The sequence below is a fragment of the Varanus komodoensis genome, unplaced genomic scaffold, assembly GCF_004798865.1.
Source record: "Varanus komodoensis strain SLA01 unplaced genomic scaffold, ASM479886v1 scaffold23, whole genome shotgun sequence".
NCBI lineage: Eukaryota > Metazoa > Chordata > Lepidosauria > Squamata > Varanidae > Varanus > Varanus komodoensis.
In genome coordinates, this window is record NW_025335627.1 from 2,131,626 (window position 1) to 2,151,954 (window position 20,329).

The 20,329-nt window shown below is 41.6% G+C and overlaps 1 protein-coding gene across 1 annotated transcript in view; it reads right to left on the bottom strand.

Annotated features, from left to right (window-relative positions):
• Positions 1 to 18,363, bottom strand: part of TRPM8 (transient receptor potential cation channel subfamily M member 8) — a 57,225-nt gene extending 38,862 nt beyond the window's left edge. The window contains 8 exon segments of the mRNA XM_044431874.1: positions 2,455 to 2,652; positions 5,656 to 5,723; positions 8,053 to 8,227; positions 9,472 to 9,644; positions 10,402 to 10,579; positions 11,356 to 11,512; positions 14,769 to 14,842; positions 18,274 to 18,363. Coding sequence (XP_044287809.1) covers positions 2,455 to 2,652; positions 5,656 to 5,723; positions 8,053 to 8,227; positions 9,472 to 9,644; positions 10,402 to 10,579; positions 11,356 to 11,512; positions 14,769 to 14,842; positions 18,274 to 18,363 — 1,113 coding nt within the window.
• Between the last annotated feature and the right edge of the window lie 1,966 nt (positions 18,364 to 20,329).

The following is a 20,329-nucleotide window of genomic DNA, read 5'->3' on the forward strand; positions in this document are numbered from 1 at the left end:
ATGGACGGAGGTTCGCAACATTGTACAAGAGGCAGCAACTAAAACCAACCCAAAGAAAAAGAAATGAAAGCAAGCAAAATGGCTGTCTGAGGAAGCTTTACAAATAGCTGAGGAAAGAAGGGAAGTGAAAGGCAAGGGAGAAAGAGAAAGATACGCTCAATTGAATGCAGAATTCCAGAGAATAGCTAGAAGAGATAAGAATGCCTTCTTAAATGAACAGTGCAAAGAAGTAGAAGAAAACAATAGAATAGGGAGGAGCAGAGATCTCTTCAAGAAAATTGGAGATATGAAGGGAACGTTTCATGCAAAGATGGGCATGATAAAGGACCAAAATGGCAGGGACCTAACGGAGGCAGAAGAGATTGAGAAGAGGTGGCAAGATTACACAGAAGAAGTATACAAGAAAGAGATTAATGTCCCTGATAACCACAATGGGGTGGTCACCGACCTCGAGCCAGACATCCTGGAATGTGAAGTCAAATGGGCCTTAGGAAGTCTGAGCAACAACAAAGCTAGTGGAGGCAGCAGTATTCCAGCTGAGCTATTCAAAATCCTAAAAGATGATGCAGTAAAAGTGCTACACTCAATATGCCAGCAAATTTGGAAAACTCAACAGTGGCCACAGGATTGGAAAAGGTCAGTTTACATTCCGATCCAAAAGAAGGGCAATGCCAAAGAAACTACCACACCATTCAAACTACCACACCATTGCACTCATTTCACATGCTAGCAAAGTTATGGTCAAAATCCTACAAGCTAGACTCCAGCAGTATGTGGACCGAGAACTACCAGAAGTACAGGCAGGATTTCGAAGAGGGAGAGGAACTAGAGATCAAATTGCCAACATATGCTAGATCATGGAGAAAGCTAGGGAGTTCCAGAAAAACATCTACTTCTGCTTCATTGACTATGCTAAAGTCTTTGACTGTGTGGATCACAACAAATTGTGGCAAGTTCTTAAAGAGATGGCAGTACCTGACCATCTTATTTGTCTCTTGAGAAACCTATATGCGGCTCAAGTGAGAACTGGACATGGAACCACTGATTGGTTCAAAATTGAGAAAGGAGTTCGGCAAGGCTGTATTCTGTAGCCCTGCCTATTCAACTTATATGAAGAGCACATCATGAGAAAGGAGGAGCTAGATGAATCACCAGTTGGAATTAAAATTGCTGGGAGAAATATCAACAACCTCAGATATGCAGATGATACCACTCTCATGGCAGAAAGTGAAAAGGAACTAAAGAGCCTCTTGATGCGGGTGAAGGAGGTGAGTGCAAAAGTAGACTTGAAACTCAACATTAAGAAAACTAAGATCATGGCATCTGGTCCTCTCACTTCCTGGCAAATAGATGGGGAAGAAATGGAGGTAGTGACAGATTTTATTTTCCTGGGCTCCAAGATCACCGCAGACGGGGACTGCAGCCAAGAAATTAAAAGACACTTGCTCCTGGGGAGGAAAGCTATGGCAAATCTAGACAGCATACTAAAAAGCAGATACATCACCCTGCCAACAAAAGTGCATATAGTCAAGGCTATGGTTTTCCCAGTTGCAATGTATGGCTGTGAAAGCTGGACCATAAGGAAGGCTGAGTGCAAAAGGATTGAGGCCGTTGAATTGTGGTGCTGGAGGAGACTCCTGCAAGTCCCTTGGACTGCAAGGCGATCAAACCGGTCAGTCCTAGAGGAGATCAACCCTGACTGCTCTTTAGAACGCCAGATCCGGAAGATGAAACTCAAATACTTTGGCCACCTAGTGAGAAGGAAGGACTCCCTGGAGAAGAGCCTAATGCTGGGAACAATAGATGGCAAAAGAAGAAGGGGACAGCAGAGGATGAGGTGGCTAGATGGAATCACTGAGGCAGTTGGTGTGAGCTTAGGTGGACTCTGGGAGATGGTGGAGGACAGGAAGGCCTGGAGGAATGTTGTCCATGGGGTCACGATGGGTCGGACATGACTTCGCGACTAACAACAACAACATGTCAAGGCTTTGGAGAAACTTTTTTAAAAAGAAAAATTAAGACATTATTATTGTTGTTTTAGTGTTTTCATTTTTAATTGTTTCATTTATTGTGTAAGCTGTTCTTGGAATACTTTTGGATTGAACATTAAAATATAAAGTACCTTAATAGAACAAAGAAACAAAAGCTAGCAATTCAGTTTTAATAAAGGTAATATTCTGAATGCCAAACTCTTTAGTGTTTATCAATTGTACACAGAGGTATTTTCTAAAATCTATTGCTTCAATGCTGGTGTGTGTTTGAGATGTGGGCCTTAGAAATAATCTTCACAATTGGATAACAAAACCTCTAATAAACCAACCCTTGCAAATTGTGGAATAATTCTCTTATGCCAGGACAATGCATTTCAGTAAGCCAATGGCTTGTCTTTGCATTACTGAACAAAAGAGTGTGCAAGGCTTCTATTACAAGGACTAAGAAGTTACTCTTGCTCACCCATCTGATCCAGCTTTCTGTCTCCTCTTCTGTGAGTCTCGAAAGAGTGTGAGGCAAGTGTCTGAGCAATCTCTCTTTGACAGATGAAGAGGTAAGTGTGCCTTCTGCCTCCACTAAGCTTGCAATCACATCTGCAATCTGACCAGAACCTTCCACCACCACACAAGGAATTTTGCTCTTGACTGCAGTGTTAATTGCCTAGGGAAGAAACCAACAGGACAAAGAAACTCTTACACAGGAGCAACCATTCTGATCTAACATTCCTTCTCTCCAGTTCTGCAAATAAAACCAAAGCCATTGGCATTTCTAGGTGGGTGTTTTCCCAGCTCTTGCACGAGAGAGGCAGCTGAATACTAATTCCTAATATGTTCAGCTAATCCTGATGCTGATCATTGTCAGAGCAGACCAGTAGGATGAGCCTGGACGACACAGCAGTGCCATCATCGCAAAGCTAGCAACCACACTGCTTCAGGAAATACCCCCATTCAGCCTCCTGTTTTATTGCTACAGTGACAAAGCAAGTTATCATCTGGAAGCACAGATACAGGCTACTTTTAAGGAAGGAAGCTGTAGAACGACAGTGGATCAGTCTTTCGGATCTGTTCTTCCAGGGTTGCCTCATGCTCTGGACCAGAGTAAGGAGCAGCTATTAAAATAAAAAGCTAAAGCAAGCAGTTATGGTAAATTCACACTCTTGATTCCAACTTTAGTGCTTCTTTACTCCTCCAGAAGCTATATGCATTCACTTGGGCATGGAATACTTCCCTTTGCATTATGGAGCACACATTTATGCAAAATTCTCTTTCATTTTGGAACTAGGTCATGAAGTCTGATGCTTCTTACCTCAGAACAGAATCCACTGGGATGAAATGGAACTTACATCAGTAGGGTTTTTTTTTTTTTAATCTGGTGGAGTGTTTCCATCGGATGAACAGAAGCAGCAGTCAGTACCAGTCCCCCAGAAACCTGCTCCAGAGGGTTGGGGATTGCAGAAAAGTGGGGTAGGGGTCTCAGAGGGAGGGGCATTGCTGAAAATCACCTCTACCTTCATTTTGCCAGCAAAAGCATCTGCTCGAGGATGTTTCTGTTAGCAGAATAATGGTTCCAAACCATTATCCGTAATGGAAATGTTTGCTGATTTCAATAACATTTATGATTTTTGCAAGATTCTGTATTTGTAAGCTTACGAACAGCTCCTGATTGTGGTTTACAGAGCTGAAAAATTATAAAGTTAGAATTTGAAAATGCACTTCCTAGCAATGTATCTAGTCAACTCTAATTACGTTCAAACTATTGGGAAGATGGGACATGATCCCAAAGTATTTGCCACCAGCACTAACTCTTTGTAGAATGTCAAAAAGTGAACTAAAAATCAATGAGAATGGTACTCTTCGAACAAAAATTACTGTGTTGTCCAGACTCCAGGCCACAAAATACCCAATGCTCTTTAAATAATGCCACAGCATGCTATGGGGGGGGAGGAGGATCAGGAAGTAAAGCAAACTTCACATCCCACACCGGAATACAAAAAAGAAACATGAACACTTCTTGCTCACTCTATGAACAGAGATCACACGGCTTGATGAGAAAATATCAGACAAAAAGAAGAGCCCCTCTTCCTTGGTAATCCTTGCTGAGTCTGTCCTACTGCTACACTTTAGTATTGCTGCAAATGGAAATCAAGGTATTATCAACCATAAAAAATTGAGAAAGAAGAAACAACACAGACATTTGAACCAGATAGTGAAGTAGCCAAGCTGTTCTTCATAAAATTAACAAGAAGCATCCTCTCATTTTACAACAATGCATTCTAAGCATCGCTATGACATTGCTGATAGTAAAGCCCTTAAATAATGGTGAATGTGTAAAATCAATGTACAAGAAATATAATTGATTTCTTAAGAACAAAGGCAAATTTTAAATCCTGCATCACAGATAATTAGGAATAAATCCACTTAAGACAATGATCAGAATGTACTGGGCAATAAAGTTATCAGAGTGAGCCAGTGTGGTGTAGTGTTTAAGATCATGGGACCAAGACTCAGGTGATCTGGGTTCTAGTCCCCACTCAGCCATGGAGCCAACTGGGTGACTTTGGGCCAGTCACAGACTCTCAGCCCAATCTACCTCACAAGGTTGTTGTTGTGGGGATAAGACTGAGAGCAGCAGGAGGAGAATGTTGTCAGCTACTTTGAGTTTGTTGTAAGAAAAAAGGTGGGACATAAGTCTAACATAAAAATAAAATAAAGTTCTGAAAACAGGCATTAGCTTCTGATAACAAAGCACGGGCCTCTATCTAGCACAAGAAATGGTACAAATGGTAATTGCACATTCAATAAGAAGGAAGTGTCACTTTGTTCAGTGCTGCTTGCTGCTTTTAATGATAAAAACTTAGAATCTCAAATCTGTGATGCTGTGCGCACTCACATGGCGGTAAACGTTATACAAATCCATAGGGTGTACCGGTAGATCGATGATTTCATTCAAGGGTTCACCTTAACTCTGTCATAATGCCAAAGGAGTGAGGACAGTGCTGTCTTCGTCTCAGAAACATGTCAGTTCAATAAAAGAAAAATATCTACCTTCCCTGATTCATAATAAGTCTATACCCATGGTAAATAATATTATCAAAGTATATTCTATTAATACTTTAGCTCTGCAACATTTTAATATGTTGGAGCATATGATATCAAGTTAGTTTTCATACTCTAAAGGCTAACTTAAAGTGTGGTAAATCTTTCCCAAAACCAATAACCATTAAAGGAACAGACATCCAAAATGAACATCAGAGTCAGGCTGTTTTATGTGAAAAGGGACTGAGGGCTGAGACTTTGATGCAACAGCAAAAAAAGCTGCAATGTTTCAGCACATTTGTGCTATCAGTGATATTTTACAGTCATTGCTATACTGGAGTTTAAGACAAGAAATTTTCTAATAAGATTTTTGGGTTTTGTTTTTGTTTTTTTTGCTTCACCATACAGAGAATGGAGAAACAACTTCTCCTGAGGAGTCTAGACTGCTTTTAGTACATCTTTCTTGCCCTAGAAGTCAGGTTCCTTACCTAAAACACAAATCAATTCCAAGAACTTTCAGATTTTATACACTTGCTCTTTCCACAAAAAATGAAACTGCCAATATTAACATTCTGTCCATTATGTGTGGGCCATGAAGGGATATATGGGGACTAACAGAGGGCCTTACCTTCAGGGTCTCTCTTCCTCCTCCTTGAGCAAAACACACAATTGGAATTTTCCCACCATAATTAGATTCTGAAACAAAAATGTCATGATACCAAAAGGTACAATTTTGTAGCAAAATTGCCTTGCCTCATTTATAATTCTCAGCCTCATTATTTGTCGAGACTGTGTGCATTCCGTTCTAAAAAGTGCCAATTATCCATCCACCGGATTTTTCCATGAGTAAAAGAGCATTTTTAAAAAGCAGCACATTTTGACTCATCCAATTCTATCCTTGACTCCTTTCTTTACATTGCTCTATTAATTAACGAGCAAATATACCGTGTGCGCTTGGGTTTCATTGCCTTGCATTCATTTAGAGGACACCACAAGCTTCCAGAATCAGAGGATTCTGGACATCCTGTGCTGGGTGGGAGGAGTGCAGTAATGATCATCACCTCTGCATTCCTCCACCCTGCAAGTCAGCCAAATGGCTGCGGAAACTTGGACAGGAGGGGCGGGATGCTGGGCACGACCTTTTGTCCTAACAGTCGCAGTCTTCTCCCCATCCCACCCCAGAATGCCACCTTGAGCCCTCCTCTGAGGTCACACATGCCCTCGTTCTTTCTGCCCTGGCTGCAAAGGAGTGAGAGAAGGGACCTGAGGTCAGCACTCTTCTCCAGCTTTGACTTGAAAGGATCCTGTGGCCCACAGACTTTGGCTCAGGGAGCCCAGGACCGCTCTACTAAATCACTTAAAATAGACAGATAAGGCCAAATCCCAAAATATTTATAACATTCTTTCCAGAAGATTTCTACAAGTGGAATATGGTTTTGATGTTTAAGATAGCAAGTGTGCATTAAGACAAGAGTATTAAATGCCGTATTCTTTAGTGTTAGGCATTCTTGACCTAACATTAAGACAAATGTTTCAAGAAGAAAACCTAAATCCACAATTTCTATTTAATTTCATTTATTTTAATCAGGAGAAACATGCTGCAGGTGTAGATTATAAGAGAGGCACTTTGTCATTTTTCAGGTTGTGTGGGATCAACCCAGCAAGGGGAAGAAAATGTCCAAAAATGGCCACAGAATTATAGCTTCCAGCTCATGTGTATTTGCAATACCACTGCTCAATTAGCTTTGTTGATGAAAATGAGTTTGCTACATAGTGTTTCTAAAGAAATAGCAAACAAATGGAGTATGAAAGTATGTTTAATACAGAGCCTATTTCCATATTAAAATTAAAAGCCAAGCATGTTGCCGTTTCACTAAGTGCCACTGGTCAGTACTTCATGGATTCATTTGCCTGTGGTGATGTCTGGAACTTGTATGAAGGAGAAAGAGCAGTTATTTTATAGAAATCTCATTTGGAAGCACCTGTTGTCTTCCCTCTGTCAACATTTAGACTCTGAGCATTTCAGGTTAGGAACTGGATGCTTTTGCCTATACTGTTCTGTAAACCTTTGTATATATTGATGGAGCTTTATAAATAGTAATATTTATAATATTATAATAATATTTCCAAGAACAATATCAAATTAATTCTTTGCATTAACAGATATAATCAAAATAGAAGTACAGTGGTACCTTGGCTCATGAACTTAATCCGTTCCAGGACTCTGGTCATGACCCAAATTGGATGTGAGCCAAGTCAAATTTCCCCATAAGGTTCAATGTAAATAAGGTTTATCTGTTCTGTAACTATTTTTTTAATCAAAAAAATTTGAAGCAAAGTGACAAAGGACAACAAAGATTGTGGCCATCTCCCCCCACACCCAGCCCGAGCACAAGTGTGGCCATCTCCCCCCCCCCCCCCAGCACGACTGTGTCCAACCCCCCCGCACAAGCCCAATCATGGCCAGAGGCCGGGGGGGGGGGGTGGACGAGTGTGATTGCGGGCCTGCTTAGTGGGGAGATGGGTGTGATTGTGCTGGGGGGAGATGGCCGAGATCGTGGTTGCGCTCATGCAGGAAAGACAGGTGCGATCATGGGCACGATCTCAGCCATCTCCCCACCACCACCCCGAGCACAACCGTGATCTTGCCTGTTTTCCCTGCACAAGCATGACCACAATCATGGCCATCCCCCCCCTGGGGGGGGGGGGGGGGAATGGCCGCAATCATGGTCTCCACCCAATGTGGAGTTAATGACCTGAGTCAAATTTTTTATGAAATTTTTGTTCGCGACCCGATTTGATTGTGAACTGAGGCATTCGTGAGCCGAGGTACCACTGTACTTTCTCACATAAGAATACTTTATCTATTGATTTGCTTAGTTAACCTATTCATAGATAGCCTTTTAAGCATCAGATATCTTAAGGCATTTTACAAGTTTATTCACCCACAAGGATTCCTTTAACATCCAACACAAATCAGAATTCTTAATTTTAAAGAGTGCCTTAACTACAGTTAGACACTGACCTGGAATAATGCGTTCTGAAATATATTTTTCTAATTGAGTTCGCAGCTTGGCCTCTACAGCTGGGTATCCATGAGTGCCATTATCGACCAGAATTAGATGAGTATGATTATTATCCAGACAGTACAATGGGTCCCTCTTGAGGTCATCCATGATGTAGTGTGCTGAATAATATGTCTAGAAATTATATGAACAAATTATTTACTTTTAACTTATACTTCTAGCTCCGAATAAGTTTTGCTACCTGAAATTTTACACATTCTCTTTTTTGAACTTTGAAAAACAAATGTGATCTGTCTGTCCTCTGTACATTTTTCCAGGTTCTCATCAATTATCTTATAAAGAGCTACATGAGAATTAGTATCACAAACTTTGATTATGTAGGTCTCATTTCCCTTCACAATTTGTACATATAACTAAACTATTTCCTAGTGTAGGGAAGCTTCATGTGAACACACACTTTTCTTCCAGGTGTTTCCCAGTCCAGTTTTCTATTAATTCACACTTCTAAGGATAGAGTAATTGCCCCAAACCCATGCAGTAACACAATTGTTCTGTAGATGACCTATTAGTTGGAATACAGTTCTAATCATGTCATCAGATACATCACAGTAAGCCAGCGTACTACATTGATAAGCAAGAGCTTAGTGCAGGAACCAGCACAGACATGAACTCATTATCCCAATCCATATTACCCAACATCCTACAATAAAATAATCCATCATGGGTTATTATAATCAGATTCTGTGTTACGGAACCCAGCTTATGTTAACCATGAACAGTCCAGGATGAGAACCCATGGCTTCTTGTTAAGCTTTTGGCTGTTGAGATATGTGTACCTGGGATCATGGTTTGTACATATCATTTTCCAAAAGGCAGTCCCTTTGCAAGAGGGGCAAAAAAGTCAACCATTCTGCTTGCCTCATGAGTTCACTGGCTGTTTTCCAGCCATCAGAAGTTTGCCTGCTTCCCTGCACTCTCTTTCTCCCTTTTTCTAGCACCACACCAGTTAGGCAAGCCCATTTTGTTCACCTGCACCTCCTCTTTGTCCTGCTGTGATGGTTCCCACCACCCTCCTCTTCTCTTCTGCCACCCCCCCCCCCAATTCACACCCCCAACAGCCTGCCCTGCCCCACTGTGTGATATGAGCTGAACAAGCAGCTCTAGCTGACTTCGCCTGCTAGGAGTGGATAAGAATGCTGCAGGGAAACCACCCACCACCCTAAAAAACAAGCCTAACTGTGCTTGTCTGATGGCCACGCTGTGGCTTAGCTATGGGTAAAAGCAACCCACCATGGTCATTGGCTCTCATGTAGTGCAAACTGGCCCCATAGGGAGTTTAGTCAAGGAATTCTTCCCTTCATCTATCATGTGGGGATTTATATAACTCCAGGATGTTAATTGTTGTTTAAGCGTATTACCTCACTATCGCAGCTTCTGATCAGACTTTCACGGTTGGAAATCATTCCCCAAGCAGCTATGCCAATAGCGACCACATTCTCTTCAGAACTCCGACTGATAGTGTTGTCCCTTACGACTTCACCAATGTACTTCATCAATCCATAATGAGTTCCTCCAGTGAATATCCAGGCCCCTTCAGATTGGGAATGCAAAACCAAGTAATGAACAAGAGCTTCAGCACATAGATTGTTTCATGAAATTTGAAATATGGAAGGACGTTTCCATGTTTTGAATTCTATACATTGCTACTGCATTCTTTTCCAGTGTAACAGATACATTAGGAACTGGGTCATATAAGTGCATGTTTTCAGCCACAGGGTTATCCTTATGACTGGATATGAATACATGATGTAAATGGATCAGGTATGTAAACCATTGTCAGATTGTACACACACACACACACACACACACACACACACAATCATTTGGACATGCACATGGTAGGCATGTCATAAACAGAGCCGGCTGGAGCCAGAGGTAAGACCAGATGGCCTTCTGGGCTTGCTTGGTCTCTGTTTCTATATTCTATGTTTCTAATCACACAGATTACTGCATATTTAGGAAAGTGCTTTATTTATTTATTTATTTATTTATTAGATTTATATCCTACCATTTGTTCTTAGAAAGGCCTCATTAGTTTTTTGCTAAGTAATGTTTACTTTGACATTATATTACGTTTCCAAAATATAAATGGATATTGACTCAACATACTTAAGTAGAAAAATGCTTAGTGAAGAAATCAGTTCCATTTGTTTCTAAAGTCTGGGGACCCAGGTGTAAATGAAAGCACATTATTCAAGTTATACTTTTCCTTTTCTCTATACCTTGGCAATCTGTTGAAGCCCATTTTTTGCCTATGCAAAAAAGGCAAAAACAAGGCCTACTTTTACCTTTAGACTGTGCAATGTAGATCAGCCTGCTGACAATCTTACGCATACGTGGCTTTAATGCAAAATTTTTCGCTCCTCCTGTGACAGAGATTATGAGGTTGGGTGTTTTCAGATGCCAGTGCTGGGTCATTAGCTCATAGAGTGTTTCAGAGTCTGTGTCACATGACAAGCGGATATACTTAAAAGAGACAAAAATCATTTTTAGGACAGGAAATATATTCCATTTGGTGATAAGGTAAGTACCTCATTTTGTCAATGCCGTCCCCCTCTGCTTGTGTCATCTCTCCTTTACTGTCTTTACCCAAGGCATGATATACATACAATGTTAATTGCACAACAATCCCCTTGTCTGTGCAGAGTTTGTGTAGTACAGCTTTTCACTTAACGTGTTAATAAACACTAGATTGAACACTCCTGTTCTGGTGCTAATGAACACTAGTGTTAACAAACATTAATGAACCAGCCCACATATACTCCTTGATGTCCTCCTTTATCCTTCTTGTTAATGGTTTATAAAGAATGTCTAAGAGCACTTCCAGTTTGTTGATATTTCCCCCTTTATGCTTCCATATTGTGAAGATGCATGAAAACAAGCATTTTGGATCAGTTTTTACATTGTTTTCAAGCATCTACTGATTCCATCTTCCTTATTTTTGTTCTATCAGTTATTCCAAAACTTGTCAATGCAGCATTTTTACCAACAGCTTCTCACATACCTCAGAAAGAACAATCCTACCTATGTTTAGACAGAGAAAAATCCTAGAATCCCCAGGCTGGCTAGGGCATGCTGGGAGTTGTAGGACATTTTTTTCAAATGCATAGGATCCACCCTAACCATATCAAAATAGAAAGATAATAAATTTCTACATTTTCTGACTTTTTTTTTCAAAAGGTTAGCAGGAAAAAAATCTCAGCACTATACACAGAAGTAGAAAAGGCATTTAACTGGCTTACCTTTCCTGTCTTGTCCATATTTTCAAATTCAATGTCCCCAAAGGCATCTGTCAGGAATTCTTTAGTGTGCTTCTTATAATTCCATTTCTCATTATTGTTAACTTGAGTCCCTTCTACATGTTGTAATTTAGAGTATCCACATTTGCATAGGTTGTCACTATCAAAACATGCATAAGAGATGAGAAATAACACTGGGGCGGAGGTTGCAGGGGTCATAGGAAGGAGAAATGCTTTCCAAAATAATTCAGACATCTAACGATGAGTGTGAACCACCAAGGACTGCTGAGCAAGGATAGGATGACCTCCTCCTAAGTATAGGTGCAGGCTTTTTTTCCTGTGAGGCACCGCATTCAGTCAGAAGTAATCTGTCAGCGCTGAGGCTGCAGTCTCTGAGGACAAAGCTTGCCATGGGCCAGACCAAAGCCAAGAGCGAGCACACTCACCCCCCTCCTAACATCATCTCTTCTCCACTGCCCACTTTTCTCTTCCTCCCCCAGCATCTTTCTCTGTCTTTTTGTCCAGTGGACTGCCAGGAAAGGGACAGATAACTGCTGCCAGAGGTTTGAACTAATCCTTGCCTGACCGTGCTCTAAAGTCTTATCAGAATATGATGGCTAACATCATTTGGAACCACGATAAAGAAGTTTTTGCAGGGACTGCCTTCTGGCACTACCTGAGTGATGTAATGAGGATTGGCTGGGATGATAATCTTATCAGTACATACGAGAGGCGTTCAATGTATTCTCAGTATTGGGATGCTTTGCTATTGATGTGGGTAATATAATTATTTCATTAGCTAATGAAACTATCTGAGGGTATACATGCAAAATTTCAAATAAGTGTGATCATTAGTTCCCTAGTAATCCTCACTGAAAGACGACCCTGATGACTGACACAACAATGTTGAAGAAAATGGAGCACCACGCTGTGATTAAGTTCCTTACAAAACAAGGAAAAAGTCAAAAAATCATTCGCGAAGAGATGGTGGCCGTTTACCAGGACTCTGCACCTTCATTATCTACTGTTCAAAAGTGTTCAAGTGAATTTAAAAGGGGCAGAGAAAGCATTGAAGACGACCCTCACTCGGATGGGCCAGTTACTGCCACTACGAAAGAAATGTGAAAAAAATTGAGAAACTTGTATTGGAAGATAAAAATCAAAATGTTAGCAGAGATGACAAACCTATCAATTGGTACCATATTTACTATTTTTCATGAACATCTTAACCTTTCAAAGGTCTGTGCAAGATGGGTGCTGCGAATGCTTATGGCGCCTCAGCAACAAGTGCGAGTCGAGTGCTGTAGGGAGTTTTTAGAGCTCTGTGGAGAAGATCCATCGAGTATTTTCGACCAGATTGTTACTGGAGATAAAACTTCGGTTCATCACTATGACCCTGAAAGTAAGCAGGAGTCCATGCAGTGGCATGAAAAAGGTGCTCACCCTCCGAAGAAATTCAAAGTCACTCCATCAGCCAGAAAAATCATGGCCACAGTGTTTGGGACTTAAAGGGAATTTTATTGATCGAGTACACGAAAAAAATTTCCTGGGCTCCAAGGTCACCGCAGACGGTGACTGCAGCCAAAAAATTAAAAGATGCTTGCTCCTGCGGAAGAAAGCTATGACAAATCTAGATAGCATACTAAAAGCAGAGACATCAACCTGCCAACAAAAGTGCATATAGTCAAGGCTATGGTTTTCCCAGTTGCAATGTATGGCTGTGAAAGTTGGACCATAAGGAATGCTGAGCGCCGAAGTACTGAGGCCTTTGAATTGTGGTGCTGGAGGAGACTCCTGCAAGTCCCTTGGACAGCAAGGCGATCTAACTGGTCAGTCCTAGAGGAGATCAACCCTGACTGCTCTTTAGAAGGCCAGATACTGAAGATGAAACTCAAATACTTTGGCCACCTAGTGAGAAGGAAGGACTCCCTGGAGAAGAATCTAATGCTGGGAACAATAGATGGCAAAAGAAGAAGGGGGCGGCAGAGGATGAGGTGGCTGGATGGAGTCACTGAAGCAGTTGGTGTGAGCTTAAGTGGACTCTGGGGGATGGTGGAAGACAGGAAGGCCTGGAGGAATCTTGTCCATGGGGTCGCGATGGTTCAGACACAACTTCGTGACTAACAACAACAACACGAAAAAAGGTGAAACCATAAACACAGCATCTTATGCAACCACTCTGTGTAATTTAAGAGAAGCAATTAAAGAAAAAAGGTGGGGAAAACTGACCGCAGGTGTGTTGCTTCTTCAGGACAACACGCCTGTTCATATGACATGTGTTTCGAAGGCTGCTGTGGGAGACTGTGGTTTTGAAGAAATAAACCACCCACTCTATAGCCCCGACCTGGCCCCCAGTGACTACCATCTATTCCTGAATTTTAAAAAAAGATCTTCGTGGAAAGCGATTTTCCGACGATGAAGAGCTCAAGGCGGCAATTAACGCACATTTTTTAGACATGGAGGAAGGGTATTTTTTACAGGGAATTGAAAAGTTAATGTCTAGATGTAATAAGTGTATTCAAGTTATGGGGGATTACATTGAAAAATAAAAATTATTTCAATTTATTACTCCTTTTTCTTCATGCTGATACCGAGAATACATTGAATGCCCCTCATATATAAGCAAGTTGCTCGTAGATTTATACACTGGAGCTTTCTTTGTATTCATTGAGAACTACCAATAGAGTGAGGTGGGATAAATTCAAATACTGTTTAGGTAGAACTAGAGTTTTTCTAAAGCACAGTTTGGGATCTGCTTTTATGCATCTGTCAAACTAGTAATACAGATGAGTGTGGAAGAAGCTGCTTATATCCCCTCTTTGATCTGTCAACTGGCAGAGGTGAAAAGTAGCAGCTATAACAAACTCCTTTCCTCCAAACTTGATGGACGCTGCCTTTGAAAAAGACACACTCTTTTTTGTCTAAGAGAAAACAGGTTGTCACAATTCTGAACTGTGTGTGCTGTTCGAAAGAAGCCCTGGGGGAATTTGCCACAGATGGAAGCATGAACCCCCATGGCACCATAAGCAGTAGCTCATTGGTAATGCGCTCGGAAGATCTTCAGTTGAGAGAGGTACCAAGAAGGATGATCACCACTTTGCATGATGGCACAGCAAGGAGGATTGCATAAGAGGATCCCTCAAACTTTCCTAAGAATGCTGAGAACATCCTTGAGCTGACAGAATTGGTCATGAGAGCAGAGCTTCAAGTGTTTTTACACGTGAAACTGAGATCAGTTTGCATTGCAGATGAATCAGTTTGCTGTACAAATTTTCTGGGTCCTCTTCTTTATTAACAACATTTCAGATGGTACACTTGCAGCTCAGATATGTTTTTTGGTATCATGTATGAAAATGATCTAAGGCCCAACGTAAGGAACATCATTCAAAAAGTACAGAAATTGACAATTTGCTTACATTGACTTGGCATCTTTAGTGAAGAAGACGCACTCTCTCTTCTTAAAGTTCTCTTGAATGAAATGCACCAAATCCTTTGAGGAGGAAGATTTGAAATATTGGAGTGAACCTCAGTTGAGTATTTTTTACAAAAAAACAAAAAAGTATCTTGCTTTTGAAATACACATAGTATCTCAATAAGTGCTAATGATGATAAAGTCCTAAATGGTTTAGGGCCTGAGTATCTGAAGGAGCGTCTCCTTCCATAAACCTAGCCATCCCCTAATATCCTTGTCTGAGGTCCTTCTTCAGGAGCCCTCTTTGAAGGAGATCAGAAGAGCTGCTACCTGGAGGAGGGACTTTTCTTTGATGGCACCTCGGCTCTGGAATCTGCTCCCTAGAGTGGTGTGTCTGGCACCAACACTTTATTCATTTTGGCACCAGAGCAAATCCTTTTTATTTTCCCTATATTTTAAGGAATAATTGTCGTTTTAAATATTGATTTTATTAGACACTTATATCCTATTTTTGTATGTTGCCACTGTATTGTTCAGTATCGCCATCCTGAGACTTTTGTACTGGGCAGGATAGAAATGCCCCAAATAAATAAATGCACAGCTAATAGGCATAGTTTGAGTTATCTTTTACTTCTAAAAGAACAAAAGAGCATCCACCTAAGATTACAATAAGAAATCTCAGATTTTAAAATGTGTTCCATTGTCTATTCTTAGGCATGTTTAAGCTTAGATGATAGCCTTTGGAAAAACACATGTGTGTAAATGCAGCAAAATACAGAGAATTCTGTAACAATGCATCGCTTCCCTTACTGGGGGCTCTAACCTGGCCCCAGCCTGCACGAAGTGCAGTGCAGTGCACAAATGAGCCCTGAACTGCCTCTCCTCCAGTGCGCCCAGAATCTTGCATGTAAACCGGGCCCGCATATGAATGCTGGAAGTAGCTCCTATGCCAAAGGCTCTGAGGTTCATGGGGATGATTCTCCATGAGGGGAAGGCAGCAGCAGGACTCTGAGCTTCAGTCCATTTTTCACAGTGTGCAGGCTATGTCTTAGGCAGCAGTGATAGCCAGTATAAGTTCATGCATAATCTACATGAATAGAATAGTTCATGTATACTCTACATCACTTAATAAGATCTCTAAGGTGTTAATGCTATGTTAGAAATATACCATAATATGATATAATATATTAATTAATATATAATAAAAGCATTCCAGCAAAGAAGACAGTGCAACTAAGCGAGGCCATCTTGTATTACCTGTCAGGGAAAACATTTCTTTCAAGGGCCATTTGCAGCTTGCCAGTTTCTGCCTCTTAATCCTTGAACTGGAGAGTACTCCAGGGGGTAGGGCCCCGATGGGGAGGGGCTGCCTTCCTGCTATCACTTGGTGACATTCTATTGGTCATGGAATGACCAATAAGAAACACAGAAACACAGCAGGTCAGAAGGGGCCTCCTAGTCGGACCCAGAGCTCCACTTGGCTCCACTTATCTAATGCCCAACATGTGGTTGTCCACAGAAACATGAAGATCTCAGAGGTCAACACTGGGCTGCATATCAAGAAAGGCCCTCAGATAGATATCCTAATCCTGAATTATTTTGGCCTGTGCATGTTAACAAGGGAAGCTGAACATTGCTTGGTGGTGAATTGGCAGCCAGTGCTGACCCCTCAACAGAGGAGCAGTTTGGTGCCCAGCTGCTATGGGGCCCAAGTGAGCATTCCAGCTGCTGCTTTCTGCACTAACAGCAGTTTCCAATCCAAGCACAAGGCCACTTCCACAGAGAGTGCTCTTCAGTGGCCGAGTTGTGAGGGTGCTGCTGCATGAGTCACAGCAGCTAGGCTATCCCTGTTCAGTATTGGAATAGCTGGTGCTCCAGCCAGAGTTGCTAATGGGCAGTCTGAGTAACATGGCCCGATATCATGGCAGTTACGTATCTCACAGAAATCCTTCAGGACCAAACAAAAAAGAACAAAGAATCTGCTTCTCTTGGACTAATTGAAATAGTATGTGATCTCATATTATGTCCTGAGGGTAGTAGAAGAAAAATAATTTTTAATTCAGTTTGCCAAAGGAAAGTGTTTGTTTGTTACATATGTACCCTGCCCAAGCAGGTGCTCAAAGCAGTATATACACGATATTCCTCCTCTCCATGTCATCTTCACCACAACCCTATGATGTAGCCTAAACTAAGAGTCTGTGACTCGGTCAGTGAGCTAGTCCCCAGTAAGCTGCATGGTTGAGTGAGACCACTACCTAGGGCTTCTGCGTCCCTGTCCAATACCAGAACCATGATAGCCCACAGGCTGTCGGTGTGACTGCTATCCTGACAAAGTACCCCAACCAAGGGCTCCTCCTTTCTTCACTTTTCAGACCCCAGATTGCTGACTAGCCTGAATGCTTACAAATGTCTTGAGGAACTAAAACCGGATTGAAGAATGTAAGAACATAAGAAAAGCCATGCTGGATCACACCAAAGGCCCATCTAGTCCAGCACTCCATACACATGGTGGCAAACCAGCTGCCCACAGGATCCCTCAGGCAGGCTGTATGCAAGACCGTGACTTGCCCAGCTCCTCAACAACTGGCGTCTGCAGGCATGCCGCCTCTGGTAAAGGAACTAGCACAGAACCACTGATGGCCTCCTCCCTCGTGAATCTGTCCAATCCCTTTTTTCCCCTCAGGTTGGCAGCCATCACCACTTCCCATAGCAGTGGATTCCATAGTTTAACTATACACTGCATGAAGTAGTACTTCCTTTCATCTGTCCCAAACATCTCACCAATCAGTTTCAGGAGATGACTCCAGGTTTGAGTGTTACTGGAGAGGGAAAAGAATGTCTCTCTCTCTCTGCTTTCTCCTCGTGTGCATTATTTTGAACACTTCTATCATGTCTTCCCTAACTTTCCCTTTTTCTCAAACTTTGCACCCCAGAAGTTCCATCTACCAAGCTAAAAATGGTTGAGGCCCACCAGTCACAAAATAGCAGTGCAGGTATGGAGCCAGTGACAAAATGGCAGCAGGGGAGACAGAATTATGGCATAATCAGCTGTCACTTACAGATATTTCATAGATCCCTAATCCCTCGTTGGAAATTGCTGAGTTCCTTGCACAAGTGATTTCTTTGAATCAGGAAGTTTTGTAATTCAGCTTTCCTCAAGTTGAATCCAAACACTGGCTCTGGAGTTATCCTGATTCACCTGCCCTCCTCCCCCATCCAGCTATTTTAGGTACAATTTATTCATCCCTCCTCAAAACCAACCTCCATGAAATGGATTTCAATGGACACCTTTGCTGCCCTTCACAGAGTGTTCATTAATGCATCAAAGGTGAAAGAAGACAGGACTCCTTGTTTCCCAAGTAGACACCCACAGTAAATCAAAAAGCAAACAAGCTTTATGAAACCTAGAAACACCACATTGTCATCAGGTATGTTTAATATCAGTTTATGAGCCTGCAAAATTTTTGTCAGCATCATTCATATGCACCAGCCTTTTATTAATCACTTACACTCTCACTGTATGATAGATCTGTGCTACGAGAAATGCTGCAGTAAAGACTTTTTGAGCTCTCCAAGGTACCATTCTTTTGACTTCTCATGATACTTGTGAAATCTGAAGTAGCACCTCCTGCACAAAGAGAGAAGCTTGTTAATGCCTCTGGCTCCTTAAAGACAGTCTTTAGAATCATTCATCTAGTGGGGTTTTCTTTGGGAGGGGGGTTGTTTGTTTGTTTGTTTTGGCATGCCATGATAGCGGGCTTTAGAGATAGCTGGGGTTCCCCTATCGACAGAGAAAGACTTCACGGCAGTAACTCCCCACCCACATCCTTATCCTCCAGTGATTCCATCATCCTGGAATTCTGGTCCTCCTTGGAATCTCAGTGCAGATGATTTGCTTAGGGAATTGTTTCCTGTATGTGATGCTGTGCTTGCTTGTTTTTAGTAGAATTTCTACTGTTCCTACTTCCTATCTCGAAGCAAGGGCAACTTCAAAAGATTTATCTCTTTTCTCTGCATATATGTTTCCTGTCTGGGCACTTGGCATTTTTTCTGATTATTCTCTCTAAATTATGTTAGAGGTTATGAATGATATTGGAAATAAATTGTTGCAGTTGCATTATGATGAATTAAAAGCAATCATAGTCGATTGGAACAATGTGAAAGTCATTTTCACCAGAAATCTACCAGAAGCCAGGTAAGGAATATTCTCTATAATCATGTATGAGGCCAGCAGGCCCACATTTTCAAATGGAGACCCTATGTGCGGGGGGGGGGGGGGCAGTTGACGGGGCCAAAAATGGTGGGGGTTGGGCTGATACACTTGCCTGTCTTTCGCCTGTCCTTTCCCTTGTGGCCTGTCCCTACACGCTTCCTCCACCCCCAGTCTCTCATGCTAGAATTCCAACTGGGCAAGAAAAGCACTGAGAGGAGAGTGCCTGGGGGAAAGTTCTGGGAGGACAATCACTTGTGGGATAAGTTCTCAGCACCAGATATCTGTGCATCACTTCAGACCCTTAAAATACACTTTCACCTTATATTTACAATTTTACTTGAGTTGTATTGGCTTTGAATGGTTGACTCTGTGCTTAAAGCAGAAGTGCTATGCATATGTAACTGAAAGTAAATGTGGATGTGATCCAAGTTTAGGCTCATCGCCTTGAGATGATGTACCACCCCACTGGAATGATTAAGAAGTGCCAATACCTCTTCCACAGATAGCTGGCATTCAAACACAAACGCAACATGGATATTTGCCACCCATTAGCATCTTTTAAAAAGGTCATCTCTGCACCGGATGAATGCTTTACTCATGAGTCACCTCTTATTTGAATCAACACTGCTTTCACTGCAATGAAAGTCGCAGTTTGCATGGCTACTTTCCATCTCTTTTTTTTCCACTGATGCAAACTTCAGCTGGCAGAAGTGGCTGTTTGTTTTTGAAATTCGGTGTGCCACCACAAACTGAAATATTTATGGCTACATAAAGATGCAATTTATTAATTAATAATGCCTCATTATTATTCAAATTGGCCCTCAGGTTTATCTCTGAATTGTCCCCAATGTGTGTGTTTGTTTAAATCCAGTAGAGCAGGACTAGTAATAATCACAGCAAATTTTTCATCATAGTTGTAGGCTTTTTTAAGGTATCTGATCCTCTTTCTGCCTCACCACAAAACTGTGTTTTGTTCAAAACCACTATAAACATTTTATGACACTTGCTGAGCACCACAAATGTGTTTTTCTTCCATTCACATTTCATCTGTTCTCAATTAGCTTAATTATCTAACAAAATAAACCTAACCATGGTCTGAGAGAAGACAATTTCTTGTGATACCATTCTCACTTACACAAAGAACTACTCACAGGACAATTCACTTGAAACAATCCCACCTGTACAGTTTGACCACCTGTGAAGTATTATAATGTGAAGTTACTCCTCAATTAATTTGGCAAATGATGGGCAAGGAGGATAGTTGAGGAAATAGTCCTGGCCAGTCCTCTCCCCTCAGCCTAATAACAGCTCATAATGATATCTGTGGAGATGCAGCTTGACTGAGTGCAATT